Source organism: Oncorhynchus mykiss, chromosome 26 (assembly GCF_057628025.1).
Source record: "Oncorhynchus mykiss isolate SJ-2025 chromosome 26, ASM5762802v1, whole genome shotgun sequence".
NCBI classification, from domain to species: Eukaryota; Metazoa; Chordata; class Actinopteri; order Salmoniformes; family Salmonidae; genus Oncorhynchus; species Oncorhynchus mykiss.
The window spans coordinates 10,719,475-10,734,253 of NC_143047.1; the positions used below are offsets into that span (position 1 = coordinate 10,719,475).

Genomic DNA, 14,779 nt, shown 5'->3' on the forward strand with positions numbered 1-14,779 from the left:
GCTATTGCTACTGTCATTTCATACACCGGCCTGATCTAGATTGCAGACTACGTACTCTGCTCTAACTAATAATAACTAAAGCATACATGTACTGTATGTACGATGAGCATACTTCTCATGGTTTGAATATCACCCTTATTTATGAACTTCCTCGCTTCAGGACACTGAAATGACCTTTTTAAAGCTTTTCTCGAACTATCAATCCCATTCTCCAGTCCAAGTGATGGAGCAGCTTTAGAACAGATTCTGAAGTAAATATAATGTACCGAGTCCTACGCAAGAAATAATTCCTCTGCTTTTCTCAGTGTTTAACCCTCTTTTTTTTTAAATGTCAAATTATGTTATTTTCCAGCTCCAGCAGTGAGATTGGTATGACTGCAGCTAAGCTAACATGAGTGGGAGTTACTAGTGGTGAGATTCAATACACATACAGTACCACCAGGCACGAACTGACACGCTTGAATAATCATGACATTTCTGTTGCAACTGCAGCCCAAATGAAAAATAAATGTGTTACACCAGGTTGTGATTATAATGCCTTTTACACATTTAGCTTATACAAGGGCATTTAGCTGATACAAGGCTAATTGTCTATAGTAGGGGTAACGCACCGCAAAATTCAAAAATGATGAACCAAGCAAATAAATCAACAGGATGCCTCAAGTTTATTTTTTTGAAACTAGTATGGAGCTTCCAAAATCACCTTGACAGAGTGACGGAACACATCAGCCAACATCACACACACACACACATTGAAAAAGTTCAATTCAGATTCACTAAACTGGATAGGCACACTCAAACCACGTGTAAACACATCAACATTAAACAACTTAATATATCACTTTCATAGAGTGAAGGAACGCGTGACCACATTCACAAAAATACAGCGATCAGGCTTTCAAAAAGACCCGGACATACTAAGACAGACAAAAAAAAGAAGAAGTGTGCACTGGGATGCAACTCTAGATTTGCATATCATGCCATTGATTAACTACAAATCAACAATGTGGGCTGCCCCACAATGCTAATGCTATACGTACAATTCTGCATGCAAGGATTTCGGGTGGGTAACAGTTCAATGTTATTAACAGTAATAACGGTGTTGATAAGATCTGATACATCCTGTATAAATAGCTTGAAGCTAACAGAACAAGAAGGGTATTGCCGGTGGAACAACAGTCAGTGCTGCTGACTAATTTAGCGTGTTGTTAGTAGTTCGACAAAGTAGAGTAGCGGTGGATTCCTCCACTCTGCTGAATGAGTTTAGTTTAGCTGACCGAGCAGGGGTCATCCTTGGAGGGCTTCACGTCTCCCTGAAGCAGCTGAATCATCACAGCCTTGGTCAGGTAACTGGAGGTACCTCTCCTGCCCATCGGCGGTGTCTTATAGAACTCCTCCATGTCATCCTGCGGACAATTTTTTTTTTTCATTGTAAACTAGCGGTACTGTTATATACAGTGCGAACTGTCAAAAGTTGTTTAACAAAGCACTGCTTTTCCGCAACGACATGCAGAGCGAACAATTATTCAGAATGGAAATATATGATATGCATTACAAGTAAACAAGTGACACAATTATGTCCATCCTTAACATTCAGTGTTAATTAAGTAGACTGACCAGAAAAATGATCACCAAAGCTCCCAAGGTATCCTCACCTCGAATATGAGGTCTGCGTCTACTTAGCGGAGATAACATGTACTGTACATCATTGTGGAAGTACAACAGCTAAGCTCGCATGCTATATGAACTCCAAAAACCGTGTGTGACAGTGGTCTGACCCACCCTCTGATCCTGTGAGCCCAGTGGACTGGGTAGGCCAGAGCATAGCACCTACCGGTTTCTTCGTCCCCTCCCGACTCCTGTCCTTCTGGAAGTCATGGAAGGCCTCCTTCACCAGAACATCCAGGTCCACCTTCTCCGAGAACTCCAGCTCCGGGTTTCTCTCCAACACTATGGACACCACCATCAGCAGCTGCAACCATGGAGATTAGATGTAAGAAAATAGAGCCATGAGAAAATGTGTGTACAATTAGGATTTTTGTATTGTTTTTTTTTTTGTGTGAATTTTACCCCCTTTTCTCCCCAATTTCGTGGTATCCAATTGTTAGTAGCTACTATCTTGTCTCATCGCTACAACTCCCGTACAGGCTCGGGAGAGACGAAGGTTGAAAGTCATGCGTCCTCCGATACCCAACCCAACCAAGCCACACTGCTTCTTAACACAGCGCGCATCCAACCCGGAAGCCAGCCGCACCAATGTGTCGGAGGAAACACCGTGCACCTGGCGACCTTGGTTAGCGCGCACTGCGCCTGGCCCGCCACAGGAGTCGCTGGTGCGCGATGAGACTAGGATATCCCTACCGGCCAAACCCTCCCTAACCCGGACGACGCTAGGCCAATTGTGTGTCGCCCCACGGACCTCCCGGTCGCGGCCGGCTACAACAGAGCATGGGCGCGAACCCAGAGTCTCTGGTGGCACAGCTGGCGCTGCAGTACAGCACCCCAATAGGATTTTTGTATTGTTAACCCAATGTGTAGCGGAAGCGTTGTTAGAGGAAATGTGTGGATGAGATAGTCAATCGAGCAACCCGTTTGACCAATAGCAGTGTGTGGAAAACATGCAGCTGTAAATTACAGTGAAATCTGATTGGCCCTTACCTCTACTACTATCTGCCTGTACTCAGGCAGCACAATGTCCTTCAGTGTGTCTTCCACCAGCAGAGAAAAGTTCATCTCATACATGGTCATGTCAGACAGAGTAGGTTGCTGCAATGGAAGGGAAGTGGAAGATTTTAACATTAATGCTTTAGGCAAGAACACCCCGATGGTTTTATTTTGTTTATTTATTTCACCAGGTAGGCAAGTTGAGAACAAGTTGTCATTTACAATTGCCACCTGGCAAAGCAGTTCGACACAGACAACAACACAGAGTTACACATGGAGTAAAACAAACATACAGTCAATAATAAGTCTATATACAATGTGAGCAAATGAGGTGAGATAAGGGAGGTAAAGGCAAAAAAAAAAAAAAAAAAAAAGGCCATGGTGGCAAAGTAAATACAATATAGCAAGTAAAACACTGGAATGGTAGATTTGCAGTGGAAGAATGTGCAAGGTAGAGATAGAAATAATGTGCAAAGGAGCAAAATAAATACAGTAGAGATAGTTGTTTGGGCTAAATTATAGATGGGCTATGTACAGGTGCAGTAATCTGTGAGCTGCTCTGACAGCTGGTGCTTAAACCTAGTGAGGGAGATAAGTGTTTCCAGTTTCAGAGATTTTTGTAGTTCGTTCCAGTCATTGGCAGCAGAGAACTGGAAGGAGAGGTGGACAAAGGAAGAATTGGTTTTGGGGGTGACCAGAGAGATATACTGTCACGCCCTGGTCTTAGTATTCTGTGTTCTCTTTATTATTTTGGTTAGGCCAGGGTGACATTTCTACATTTAACTTTGGATTGGAGATTTGATGTGAGTCTGGAAGGAGAGTTTACAGTCTAACTAGACACCTAGGTATTTGTAGTTGTCCACATATTCTAAGTCAGAATGGTCCAGAGTAGTGATGCTGGACGGGTGGGCAGGTGCAGGCAGCGATCGGTTGAAGAGCATGTATTTAGTTTTACTTGTATTTAAGAGCAATTGGAGGCCACGGAAGGAGAGTTGTATGGCATTGAAGCTCGTCTGGAGGGTTGTTAACACAGTGTCCAAAGAAGGGCCAGAAGTATACAGAATGGTGTTGTCTGCGTAGAGATTGATCAGAGACTCACCAGCAGCAAGAGCGACATCATTGATGTATACAGAGAAGAGAGTCGGTCCAAGAATTGAACCCTGTGGCACCCCCATAGAGACTGCCAGAGGCCCGGACAACAGGCCCTCCGATTTGACACACTGAACTCTATCAGAGAAGTAGTTGGTGAACCAGGCGAGGCAATCATTTGAGGCTATTGAGTCTGCCGATGAGGATGTGGTGATTGACAGAGTTGAAAGACTTGGCCAGGTCAATGAATACGGCTGCACAGTAATGTTTCTTATCGATGGCAGTTAAGATATCGTTTAGGACCTTGAGCGTGGCTGAGGTGCACCCATGACCAGCTCTGAAACTAGATTGCATAGCGGAGAAGGTATGGTGGGATTCAAAATGGTCAGTAATCTGTTTGTTGACTTGGCTTTCGAAGACCTTAGAAAGGCAGGGTAGGATAGATATAGGTCTGTAGCAGTTTGGGTCAAGAGTGTCCCCCCCCTTTGAAGAGGGGGATGACCGCAGCTGTTTTCCAATCTTTGGGAATCTCAGACGACACGAAAGAGAGGTTGAACAGGCTAGTAATAGGGGTTGCAACAATTTCGGCCGATAATTTTAGAAAGAAAGGGTCCAGATTGTCTAGCCCGGCTGATTTGTAGGGGTCCAGATTTTGCAGCTCTTTCAGAACATTATCTGACTGGATTTGGGAGAAGGAAAAATGGGGAAGGCTTGGGCGAGTTGCTGTGGGGGGTGCAGTGCTGTTGACCGGGGTAGGGGGTAGCCAGGTGGAAAGCATGGCCAGCCTATAGTGTGGTCCTTCAGAGATGTGATTAAATGTGGAGTTTGAGGATGTAAACTAAGAAGGATTATTATGTCACTGTTGCAATTACCAACACTACCTGTGGGAGATGGATCCCTGCCACTACGATGCCATTACAAGTTCTCTCCAAAGTCTGCCACACTCGGTCGTAGAAGCCATGGGGAGTCCTGTTGAGGGAACCATCGATCTGACGCCTGTTGATCCAGGACCTGGTATGGGTAACGAATAGGGAAATTAATCAAATTGAATAAAAAAATGTGTGTGTGTGTGTTTGTGAGTGTTTACCTGCCGTGCTGTTGTGGCTGAAGGACGTCCAGCAGCAGCTGTTTAACATCGCTGGGGGACATCTGGTAAATGTCCTGGGGTGGCATGTCTCCTGCTCGGATCTCTAACTCATGCTTCATGGCCTGGACGATCCACCTGCACCAATACCAGCGGAATACGAAGCAAAAACAATGCATCTCATAACCACAGATGGCTATCCACAAACAGACAACTTGAGAGACAAACAGAATAACAACCACCCAGCTGTAGGATCCGAATGGCCATGGCTATAGCCTGCCTAGCTCTATTCCTCCCGGGCTCTATTCGTACCCAACGCGGATCTTGAGCATGCCGCTGAACAGCTCGGGGGTGTTGGAGATGATCCAGCCGATGTGGATGACCAGCTCCTGCTGCAGCACGGCCTCCCTCTCCCCGTAGCACTTGCTGTAGAGGATGCCCTTGATGACCCCAGGTGAGAGGGGATTGGAGATCACCTCCTCCTCATGCCCAAACAGTCCCAGCGTTACCTGGCAACAGAGCACAGCCCAGCCAGTGTCAGAGAAATGTCTGCAGTGCCGTTATTGTTTGTTGGGGATTCTTTTACTAAGAGGACAGAGTGATGAACCAGGAAGATAGATGTGTTTACATCATGGATAACAAGGAACAAATAGTCAAAAAGGTTCAAACAAAAACTTAGATTATATTTTATTTTCTATTATGGGTGACATCACTCTACCTATAAGCTTTTTGACTGACCAGATAGGGTGCAATATTATATAGAAATGCTGATGTCTCTGTGTCCCCTTCGCTTAAACTATCCATCTTGCCACTGTAAAACTGCACCCCCACAGAGTAGAACATGAAAGGGACAAAAGATAATAACCAAGATTATCTTGTGATATTTCCTATTTTCAAAGCATAAAGGCCACATGAAAATTACACCCGGGTAATCATTATTCTTCCCAAACAAGATATCCTTTAATATCCCTTTGAAAAATAGCGCCTTCAAACTAATGGTTGCAGACTGATGTTCTCAAGTTAGATGGCAAATCACAGTTTTTAAATCTGCTACGATGCAATCTATATGCAGATTCACACCTTGGAGGTACTTCAAAGCAAAGAACCGCCCAAAATGAGGCCAGAAATGGGGACTGTTAGGAAGCAACTTATCTCTGTGTAATATTTAAGAGAAAAAAGTATAATGATAAAACAGTGGCCAAGGCAGCTCACTTCATATAGATCCAAGGGAAAGGGGAGCTTACAGTATATTAGGTCATAGGTCAGGTCACGGTATACATAGAGCCTGTTAAACCCTGGTTACTTTTACGTAACACAATAGCAGCCTTGCTACAGGGCTAAAGCACAGTGAGGTAGCTGGGAAATATGAAGCGTGCAACTGCAATAACACTAAGCATTTCCTATAGGACAATAACATGCGGGAGCTCAGTCAACTGAACGTTCCTAATACTTTCAAAATTGACATCATTTCATCCAATTCATTGATAAATCAGAACATAAAGCTTGTGGTGGAAATAGGCATCTGACTTGAGGAAAAAAACAAAACATGGTTCAACTGAAAAATTGGCCCCCATTTTCAAAATGTCCACTTACCTGCTTCCCATGCACTAAAACACTAGTAATACTTGGGGCAATGCTGTCCACTAGCTTAGTTATCACACTGGCTGCGATTCGTACAACTCCCCTGGTGAACAAAACACAAGGAGATCCTTAATAGGGTCAACACTATATGTGTCAATACGTTAACTCGACAGTAGGAACAGTTCATAATGGCCGACTGCAATAACAATGTAGTCTGCTGTGTTCTCTATCATAAAAACCATACACACAGTATAACCATGACATTAACGCTGATGGGCTGTATAACGTGAGTTGAGGCACATTACTGAAGGTGCAATTAACATAATGAAGTTCTAAAACAAAGCTGTAAAGTCATGTGCGTGGCATGTCCCACTCATGTCCACCAGCGTGTCTATACAGTACAAAGAGACGTATTATGCTACTGTTCTACAGGTCCATGTTTGTATTATTATTGCTAAGCAAATGGAAAAACAAATCTAAAATCAACTCAACTCTGGATTTCACCTCCAGATTGTCCAATAAATGACCAGACATATTTGAATGTTCACTAATTTACGATTGCATTATTCGCTAGAGTGACTGTGCAATGCGTCGCCTCCTGCTTGCTGGGTTCCTGTGAGGAAAAAGCAACAGGTATTGGCTGTGGTTATGGTACATACGCTCCCCTCCGTATTTATTTGGACAGTAAGCAAACACTAAAATGTGTCTCTATACTCCAGCATTTTGGATATGAGATTTTATATATGAGGCGACAGTACAGAATGTCACCTTTAATTTTAGGGTATTTTAATAGAAATCAGTTTTTACCGTTTAGAAATGAAAGCACTTTATGTATCTATTCCCCCCATTTGGACACATTCACTTATAGTGTATTAAAATAGTCAAAAGTGTAGTATTTGGTCGCTATTTTCCGAACATGCAATGATTACATCAAACTTGTGACTCTACAAACTTGTTGGAAGCATTTGCAGTTCTTTGGGGTTGTGCCCAATATAAATTAATGGTAAATAATGAAGTGTGTTATTTTGGAGTCACTTTTATTGTAAATAAGAATATAAATGTTTCTGAACACTTCTACATTAATAAGGACGCTAATCATGATTACGGATAATCCTGAATGAATCGTGCATAATGACGAGTGAGAAAGTTAGAGGTATGATCTTTGTGCATCTGTAACTTTTTCACTTGCGTGCTAGGAACATGGGACCATATACTTAACTTTTAATACACTACTTGAATACACTACTTTTATACTTTAATACACTACAAGGGAATTTGTCCAAATACTTATGTCACCTTCAAAATGGGGGGACTAGATACACTATATATACACAAAAGTATGTGGACACCCCTTCAAATTAGTGGTTTCGGCTATTTCAGCCACACCCATTGCTGAGAGGTGTATAAAACTCAAGCACACAGCCATGCAATCTCCAACATCAGTGCCAGACCTCACGAATGCTCTTGTGGCTGAATGGAAGCCCCCACAGCAATGTTCCAACATCTAGTGGAAAGCCTTCCCAGAAGAGTGGAGGCTGTTGTAGCAGCCAAGCAGGGACGAGCTACATATTAATGTCCTTGTTTTGGAATGAGATGTTTGACAAGCAGGTGTCCATGTACTTTTGGTCATGTCGTGTACATAGTGCTTTCACTTCTAAACGGTAACAGATACGTAAGAAAAATACCCTCAAATAAAAGGTGACATTCTGTGCTGTTGTCTCATATGACACATATTGACCTCCAATTCTGGAGCACAGGGACAAATGTAATGTTCTAGCTTCACTGTCCAAATAATTACGGAGGGGAGTGTACATGGCAGCAGACAGGGTTGCTTAGCCGTACACGTCAACTTCAAAAAACGATTTCAATAGAAATCAAATTAAAATGAATTGTAGGTTTTAGTAAAACCCAGACCCCCCCCCCCAAAAAAAGTGTACTTTCATCGTATCGACAACATTCACCTCCCATTTACCACATCCAGCCATCTATTCTTTCACTTATTGTAAATTGTGCTCATATCTTTTTAGCACAGATATGGTCTACGGCTTATACTTCTACATATTTTGTCCAGGAAATGTCAGGCTAAATGCTCATGGTGTGTGATGTTAAACCATTGATGTTGTGTAATATAAAAGGAACTTATTTCAACCCACGTTAAATAAATGAGAGTATTGACGTGGTTCCAGAGCAAGGTGGAGCCTGGCCTATAGGCTGTTCCACTCTCTGACTCTCAGGTCCCTCTGCAATTATGTTCAATCTTAGCGCTGAGCAATATGAAAACTCACGACCAGCTCCCTTGACACAGCAAAACCACAACAACAACAACAACAACGGCAAGAACAAAAAGGCCAATGGAGCATGTGAACGTGAAATTGACCGTCCATAGAGAGCAAATGGACAGTGCTGCAGAGGGAAGTAGTGCATGATTGAAGCATAGCACTCACAGTTAATGGTACACGCTGTGCACAGTGACTGACTGGCTAGCTGAGCTAATACAGTACACATGCTACACAGACTCTACACATCAACTCTACTCCATTACCTGCTTGCCATGGACCACCAGTGTGGTGATATGAGGGGCAATAGAACTGGCAAACTTCATGATAACGGCCGCAGCGTAACGCACCGCCAGCCTACACCCATAGAAATATGTATCATTGTTTACAACAGTTTGGAATTCAGTAGAGAACAAGAGAAAATGTTACTTCAATCTTGAAACGATTAGTAAAATGATCTGAAAGGCAAAAAAGTTGAAGACTCTTCATGGAGGTACGGTACGAAATGGATGGATATTACCTGCCACATGAAATAAAATACAAACTATTCTTTCAGGATTAAATGAAAAGGGAATGATAGGGAAAGAAGCTAGGGAAAGAAGAAAATCTGACCAAAGCTTCCTGGTCCCAGCTCTTCTGTAGAGTCTCTCCATGTCTTCCATTAGGGTCTCTGGAAACAGTTAAAAGGCCTCTGTAAGTGAACTGAGCAATGCAAATCATTGTGTGTATATATATATATATATATATATATATATATATACACACATTCTAGAACAATGTAAACTGTGGATGATTGGGCCTGAAAACAGTGTTTGACAAGACACTGCTATTCATGACACTAGCGGCATAGGCTATGCCTTGGTTGAATTGACCCCATTTGTTCTTTGTATTATTTCTAACACAGAGGAGACACAGATCCAAACTAAATCAGTTAGTCACGGGGGTGCTAAATGGATTAGGCTATGGACATTTAATTTACAGTGATGCACTGATTCCCACCCTGGGGCTAGTTGGCCTGGTAGTCTGGCTCTGATGAATAGTGTTAAAGTATCTGTTCAGTGTTACCAAATTTTTTTGGAAAATAAAATAGTACCTGCAATAAATTACAATATGAATTAAATAGATGTCCTTCCAAAACAATATAATTAGGATGTTAAAAAGCAGATTTGCTCTGTGCCTCTGCTTGGCCTGTTAGGAAACAGAGTGATCTCAGTCACCAAATCTCAACCCAATTGAACACTTTGGGGAGATTCTGGAGCAGCGCCTGAGACAGCGTTTTCCACCACCACCAACAAAATACCAAATGGAAGAGTGGTGTCGCATCCCTTCAATAGAGTTCCAGACACTTGTAGAATCTATGCCAAGGTGCATTGAAGCTTTTCTGATTCATGGTGGCCCAACACCCTATTAAGACACTTTATGTTGGTGTTTCCTTTATTTTGGCAGTTACCTGTATATAAGTCAACAACAGCTAACTGGGTTTCCTCTTGACATAAAACTTTTAGCTACAAACCACAGGATTTAAAATAGAAGGGAATGGAGAGGTGGCTGTTGTGTGGAGGATCTGCTTTGACTTGCTTTCTTGTTGGCTAGCCAGTTAGCCGCGATAGAAAACCTTAGCACGCTAGTTAGATAACTGCTTCTAAACAGCCAGCAGGCCAACTCTTACAAACCACGCAATTTGAAATAGAAGTGACTGGCGAGATAGTTGTTTGATAACAGCAACTGTGGATTGTTGGCTAGCTGGCTTGCTTGTGTGCGTGCAGTGTGTGCACTCCTGTGCCTCGAGAAGGATCCTTCTCTCCACCGGAGAAAAATATATAAAATCAAAAAAGCTGCTGGACCAATCACATACGGGCCTGTCTCTGCCAAAGAGGATGACGTCATTATCCAGGCAAATTTCACACATTTTTTTTAACAGTTTGTTTCAAAATTAAGTTAAGATTCGGTTTTACTGAGAGATTTTTCTCTCATTTATGTTTGGCTACAATAACAAGTAAAGGACGAGTCAACAACATTATTTGGGTATGAGCAAACAGAATATTAGTAAGAAGAGATTTTCACTGGACTGTTACTTTAACAGAGTAAAACCATTTTGCACGTGTGTTTTTGTTTCCGTGCCTACCATCCTTGGCAAAGAAGTCAGGACCCTCTTTCTTCATGAGAATACTGGCAAGCTGTGCTTGACTGGCCAGGCAGTCACAGTCCTGAGAAAGACAAAAACACAGAAAGAGGTCAAAGGTCATGCCAATGGCGGTGTAAAGACAGTTAAGAGTCAGATCTAGGGCCCTGACATTAAAACACCCATCTCCTTTTGATTGTAGCTGTCCTAATATTGACACAGTACTCCTGTACTCACATAGAATTTCTGCATGATCTCGTTGGTGGATTTGTGTTTCCACTCCTCGATGTCGATCTCAGGCTGCTGCTCCAGGTTTGAGGCATTGGGCGTGCTCGTCTGCCTCTTCACCTTGGAGTGTTTGGGCATCTCCAGCTCCTGAAAGTTCTTAAACTCTGGGATTCTAGACCAGGGGAAGTTACAGGAGTATTTTCAGGTTTACAGGCAAGTTAAATCCTTTACACGCTGATTCCTCTATAAAAAAAAAAAAGTGTCACAAAACACAAAAGGCGGAAATGACAGGAACAAGCTCTTACTCTGTTTCGTTGACACGAAGGAAGTCCAACTGCTCCACAATAGCTCCTGATATCAGGGTCTGGAAGGACGATTTAATAGTGAAATCAAGGAATCTCATTTACATGGGATATGGACAATTCAGGTGAAGTCACATCGATATGAGGACAGCCAGTCACATGTACAAAGGGGAATTATGTTCCCAGAAGAATGAGATGATAAAAGAGATTGACTATGAGGGATGGAGCCCTGTGTCTGCTCCTAGAGCTAGGTGTGAGGGGAATATTGAGTGTCGTTCATAAAAGACGTCACATCAAAACATCGAAAGAACTCTCTAGAGACACTGAAAGTCATTGTAACAGTAGGAAATAGAACTCGGTGAAGGCAATTCAAAGGCATTGGATTTGCAAACATACATATTCACTATTTCTAAATGCATTTCCAAAGGAAAGGAGAACCAACAGTACTGTGAGGGTAGATATCACAATGCCTCAAAGAAGTGTGAGTGGACTGAAACAAGTAAAAGTGTTGAGAACCTGAAGCCTGTCCACGTGAACTTTGACCCCACCGACACGCCCCTTCTTGAACGATGCCAACATGTCCAGGACTGGGTTGAAACGGCTCCCCCTGAAGGATATTCTACTGTTATCATTTTCTCCATATTAACCTAATGAGTATATGCTTTCCACGGACTCCACTAGCACAACCTCTACTGTGGGATGGTAAGCAATTTTATTGCATTTAAAAAGGTGCTCTTTGGATAGTGATCAATACTGCTGTGATCAGCATAGCACCCAAGCTAAAGTGATATAAATGACAACAACAAAACTATTATTGGCAAATACAGGTATACCTCCTGTGCTAGATTCCAATACACTCTAAAAGCAGTAACAATTACAGTACAGAAGAAAATACAAAAGTAGATCTTACTTGATGTTGTCCTCTCTGATGAGGACCAGGAAGAGTGGGCGACCTTTCATTTTCCAGCTATGCTTGATGAACTGCAGCGCATTCTACATACAAAGATATGTAACACATTAAACTTATATTGACCAAACAGACAGACAGTTAGGGACACAATGTGGTGAGTGTGCATTCCCCAGAACAAGGATTAAACCAGACAAATCTCTAAACAGAAGTGTTTATGAGGGGAGTTCACCCCAGCTCACCTTGATGTCATCAATCAGCAGCATGACATCCTGGGATAAGTAGAAGTCACTGAGATCAAAGACGATTGGGTAGCACACCACAGTCTTCCCCAGGATCCGATAAATCTGTGGGGAGTGGAGCAGACACATTGCATTACCTGATCCTGCAGGCCAAGATGGATGGCTCGGAGGTACCGACATATACATTACTCTGGACAGGACATAAAACAACCCATCGATCTTGAGGAAGGAATACACCGAAGCTAGAACGCATAGACGTTACAGTCCTGCGAGCACAGACACTTCCTAAAACTAACACACAACCTCTCCTCTACAAACAAACACATATGCACAGGCACACTCGTTCTCCCTGTCCGTTTCTAAAGCACAAGCGCTACCACGCACACAAACAAAGAGATTATTAGAATGCCCTCTGGCAGGACGCCCTATTCCATCAGAACACATAAATGTTCCATTCAAAAATTGTCTTAGTAATAGGTTTGGAACTGTGATTGATTCATTTGGCAATAAAAAATAAAACAACTTATTTAAAATGTCCTTCACTGGGGACAACTAGAAGGAATACCAACAACAGTTGAATGACAGCAGCTCACAATATCAAAGTGGATTACGAAATTGAATGACACATATTTCCATCATGGATTGCATGGCAGCAGTACTTTGTACAATGTTAAGAGTCAGGCAAAAATATGTATAACATCTATGTACATTATATCTGTACATGTAAATGAATATTATTCCGTTTCTGAGCTGTGGTTGCACACTGAAAAGTGCTGGTTTATGTTCATCAGTGAGGAAGGTGGTGGTGTGCCCAGGACCTCGGAGTATGTGGTAGCAATGAGTGGTGAACACTCACCTTGCAAGTCCCCATGCAGCCCACTGGCCTTTCCGGACGCCCACTCAGCCCCAGCTTCTTATTGACGGCCAGGAAGCGGTACGCCTGGGGGAGAAAGAAAGAAATGCATACCTATTTCAGTTTAGTTTATTTTTTACATTTTTTTTAAAGCCTAGTTTTTGAAATTACACATCAAATCTTAGACCATGGCCTATTGACCAACACCATTTACATTACAACTGACAAACAGACCACAACATAGATTACCCTCCTTCTATTCCCTCCGGCAAGTCACAGATCCATAGAGAACTGCTATCATGTAGCTAGCTAGCTACCTTCCTTTCCTCTCTTACACATATCTAGCCTTCAGATCTGACAACACACTCAGCTCGATATGACAGAGATCATAATGGGAGTCATTTTAAAAATGCCAGGCAGGGAAAGTTATTGCACCTCTAAAAAGATCAAACCTCCTCATATCCCCAATGATTTTTCTTTTGTTGCGATCCATAATCTAAAATTACCTCCCTCTGAAGTTGAGACGCGCCAGTAGCTAACGGCCCCTGCCTATGATGGCTCTGTTGTGGAGCCTAACACCCCTATGGTTCTGTTTAGTGCCATGGTGCCGGTGGGTTTAATGGAGAGTTGTCAGAAGGCAGAGATAGAAAGGTCCCCTGCAGGTCCTTACTGTAAAGCAACACCAAGTAGCTCAGTTAGTTAGTAGGCTCCGTCAGTCAGGATCGGCCCTCACTGCTCCCCATTCTTTCACTTCTACCTGGTTAGGTCTTGGTGTAAATTTTCCTTGGCTAATGGTATTTTAAATATATTTGAATTCCACTTTCACTATGTAATGGTACAAGGTCACAGAGTGTCTATGCCCTGAAGACACTGAAACTGAGAGAAAGAGGTAACAACCTGTATGCCAGAGTGATGAGGAAAATTGTTGTCAATCCACAATGCGGATAAAGGGAATTGATTTTACAGCACCTGATCCATGCATGTGAGGAGGCACATTGCAGTCCCTGTGACCTCTGTGTCATACTGTCCCTTTACGAGATGATGAGATGAACTCAGCGCTGATCTTCCCACACCGGGCTATACATGTCAATTATTCCTCCTAATCAATCCAATCAATAAACAATAACACTGGCTGTATACTTCAGTGGCGCTGCAGGAAACGTAGCTAACAAGCTTCAATACACAGCAATCACCAGTCTTACCAAAGAGCAATGTGTATATCCTACCACTAGATGGAGCTCTGCCACTCCTCCTGCTTTTCCCATCTTCAAATGAGTTGGAAACAAATTATACATGGGTGGAAAGTAGGAAAGATAATAGATGAATCAAGCAATTAACAGAATATTATGATAATATTTCAAAAAGCAGAGTTCAGAAAGACGGCAAATATTTATTCAGAATTAAGTCGCACAATAAATTCCCAGCGCCCCT

At 42.5% G+C, this 14,779-nt stretch overlaps 1 protein-coding gene across 14 annotated transcripts in view; it reads right to left on the minus strand.

Annotated features, from left to right (window-relative positions):
* Positions 1 to 646: 646 nt before the first annotated feature.
* The window catches only part of phkb (phosphorylase kinase, beta), a 59,595-nt gene continuing 45,462 nt past the window's right edge, over positions 647 to 14,779 (minus strand). For 5 of the 14 annotated variants that reach the window (XM_036963410.2, XM_036963412.2, XM_090222109.1 and 2 more), the window contains 15 exons: positions 13,352 to 13,435; positions 12,496 to 12,600; positions 12,257 to 12,339; positions 11,863 to 11,953; positions 11,350 to 11,408; positions 11,054 to 11,216; positions 10,820 to 10,901; positions 9,307 to 9,364; positions 8,961 to 9,051; positions 5,150 to 5,346; positions 4,841 to 4,975; positions 4,635 to 4,764; positions 2,659 to 2,766; positions 1,835 to 1,972; positions 647 to 1,406 (listed from right to left, as the gene is read on the minus strand). In XM_036963410.2, the coding sequence (XP_036819305.1) occupies positions 1,269 to 1,406; positions 1,835 to 1,972; positions 2,659 to 2,766; positions 4,635 to 4,764; positions 4,841 to 4,975; positions 5,150 to 5,346; positions 8,961 to 9,051; positions 9,307 to 9,364; positions 10,820 to 10,901; positions 11,054 to 11,216; positions 11,350 to 11,408; positions 11,863 to 11,953; positions 12,257 to 12,339; positions 12,496 to 12,600; positions 13,352 to 13,435 (1,662 nt within the window). In that variant the 3' untranslated portion in view covers positions 647 to 1,268. Of the gene's footprint in view, positions 1,407 to 1,834; positions 1,973 to 2,658; positions 2,767 to 4,634; positions 4,765 to 4,840; positions 4,976 to 5,149; positions 5,347 to 5,522; positions 6,522 to 8,960; positions 9,052 to 9,306; positions 9,365 to 10,819; positions 10,902 to 11,053; positions 11,217 to 11,349; positions 11,409 to 11,862; positions 11,954 to 12,256; positions 12,340 to 12,495; positions 12,601 to 13,351; positions 13,436 to 14,779 lie in introns of those variants that run through there. The other 9 variants (XM_036963411.2, XM_090222107.1, XM_090222111.1 and 6 more) reach the window with 3 other exon arrangements.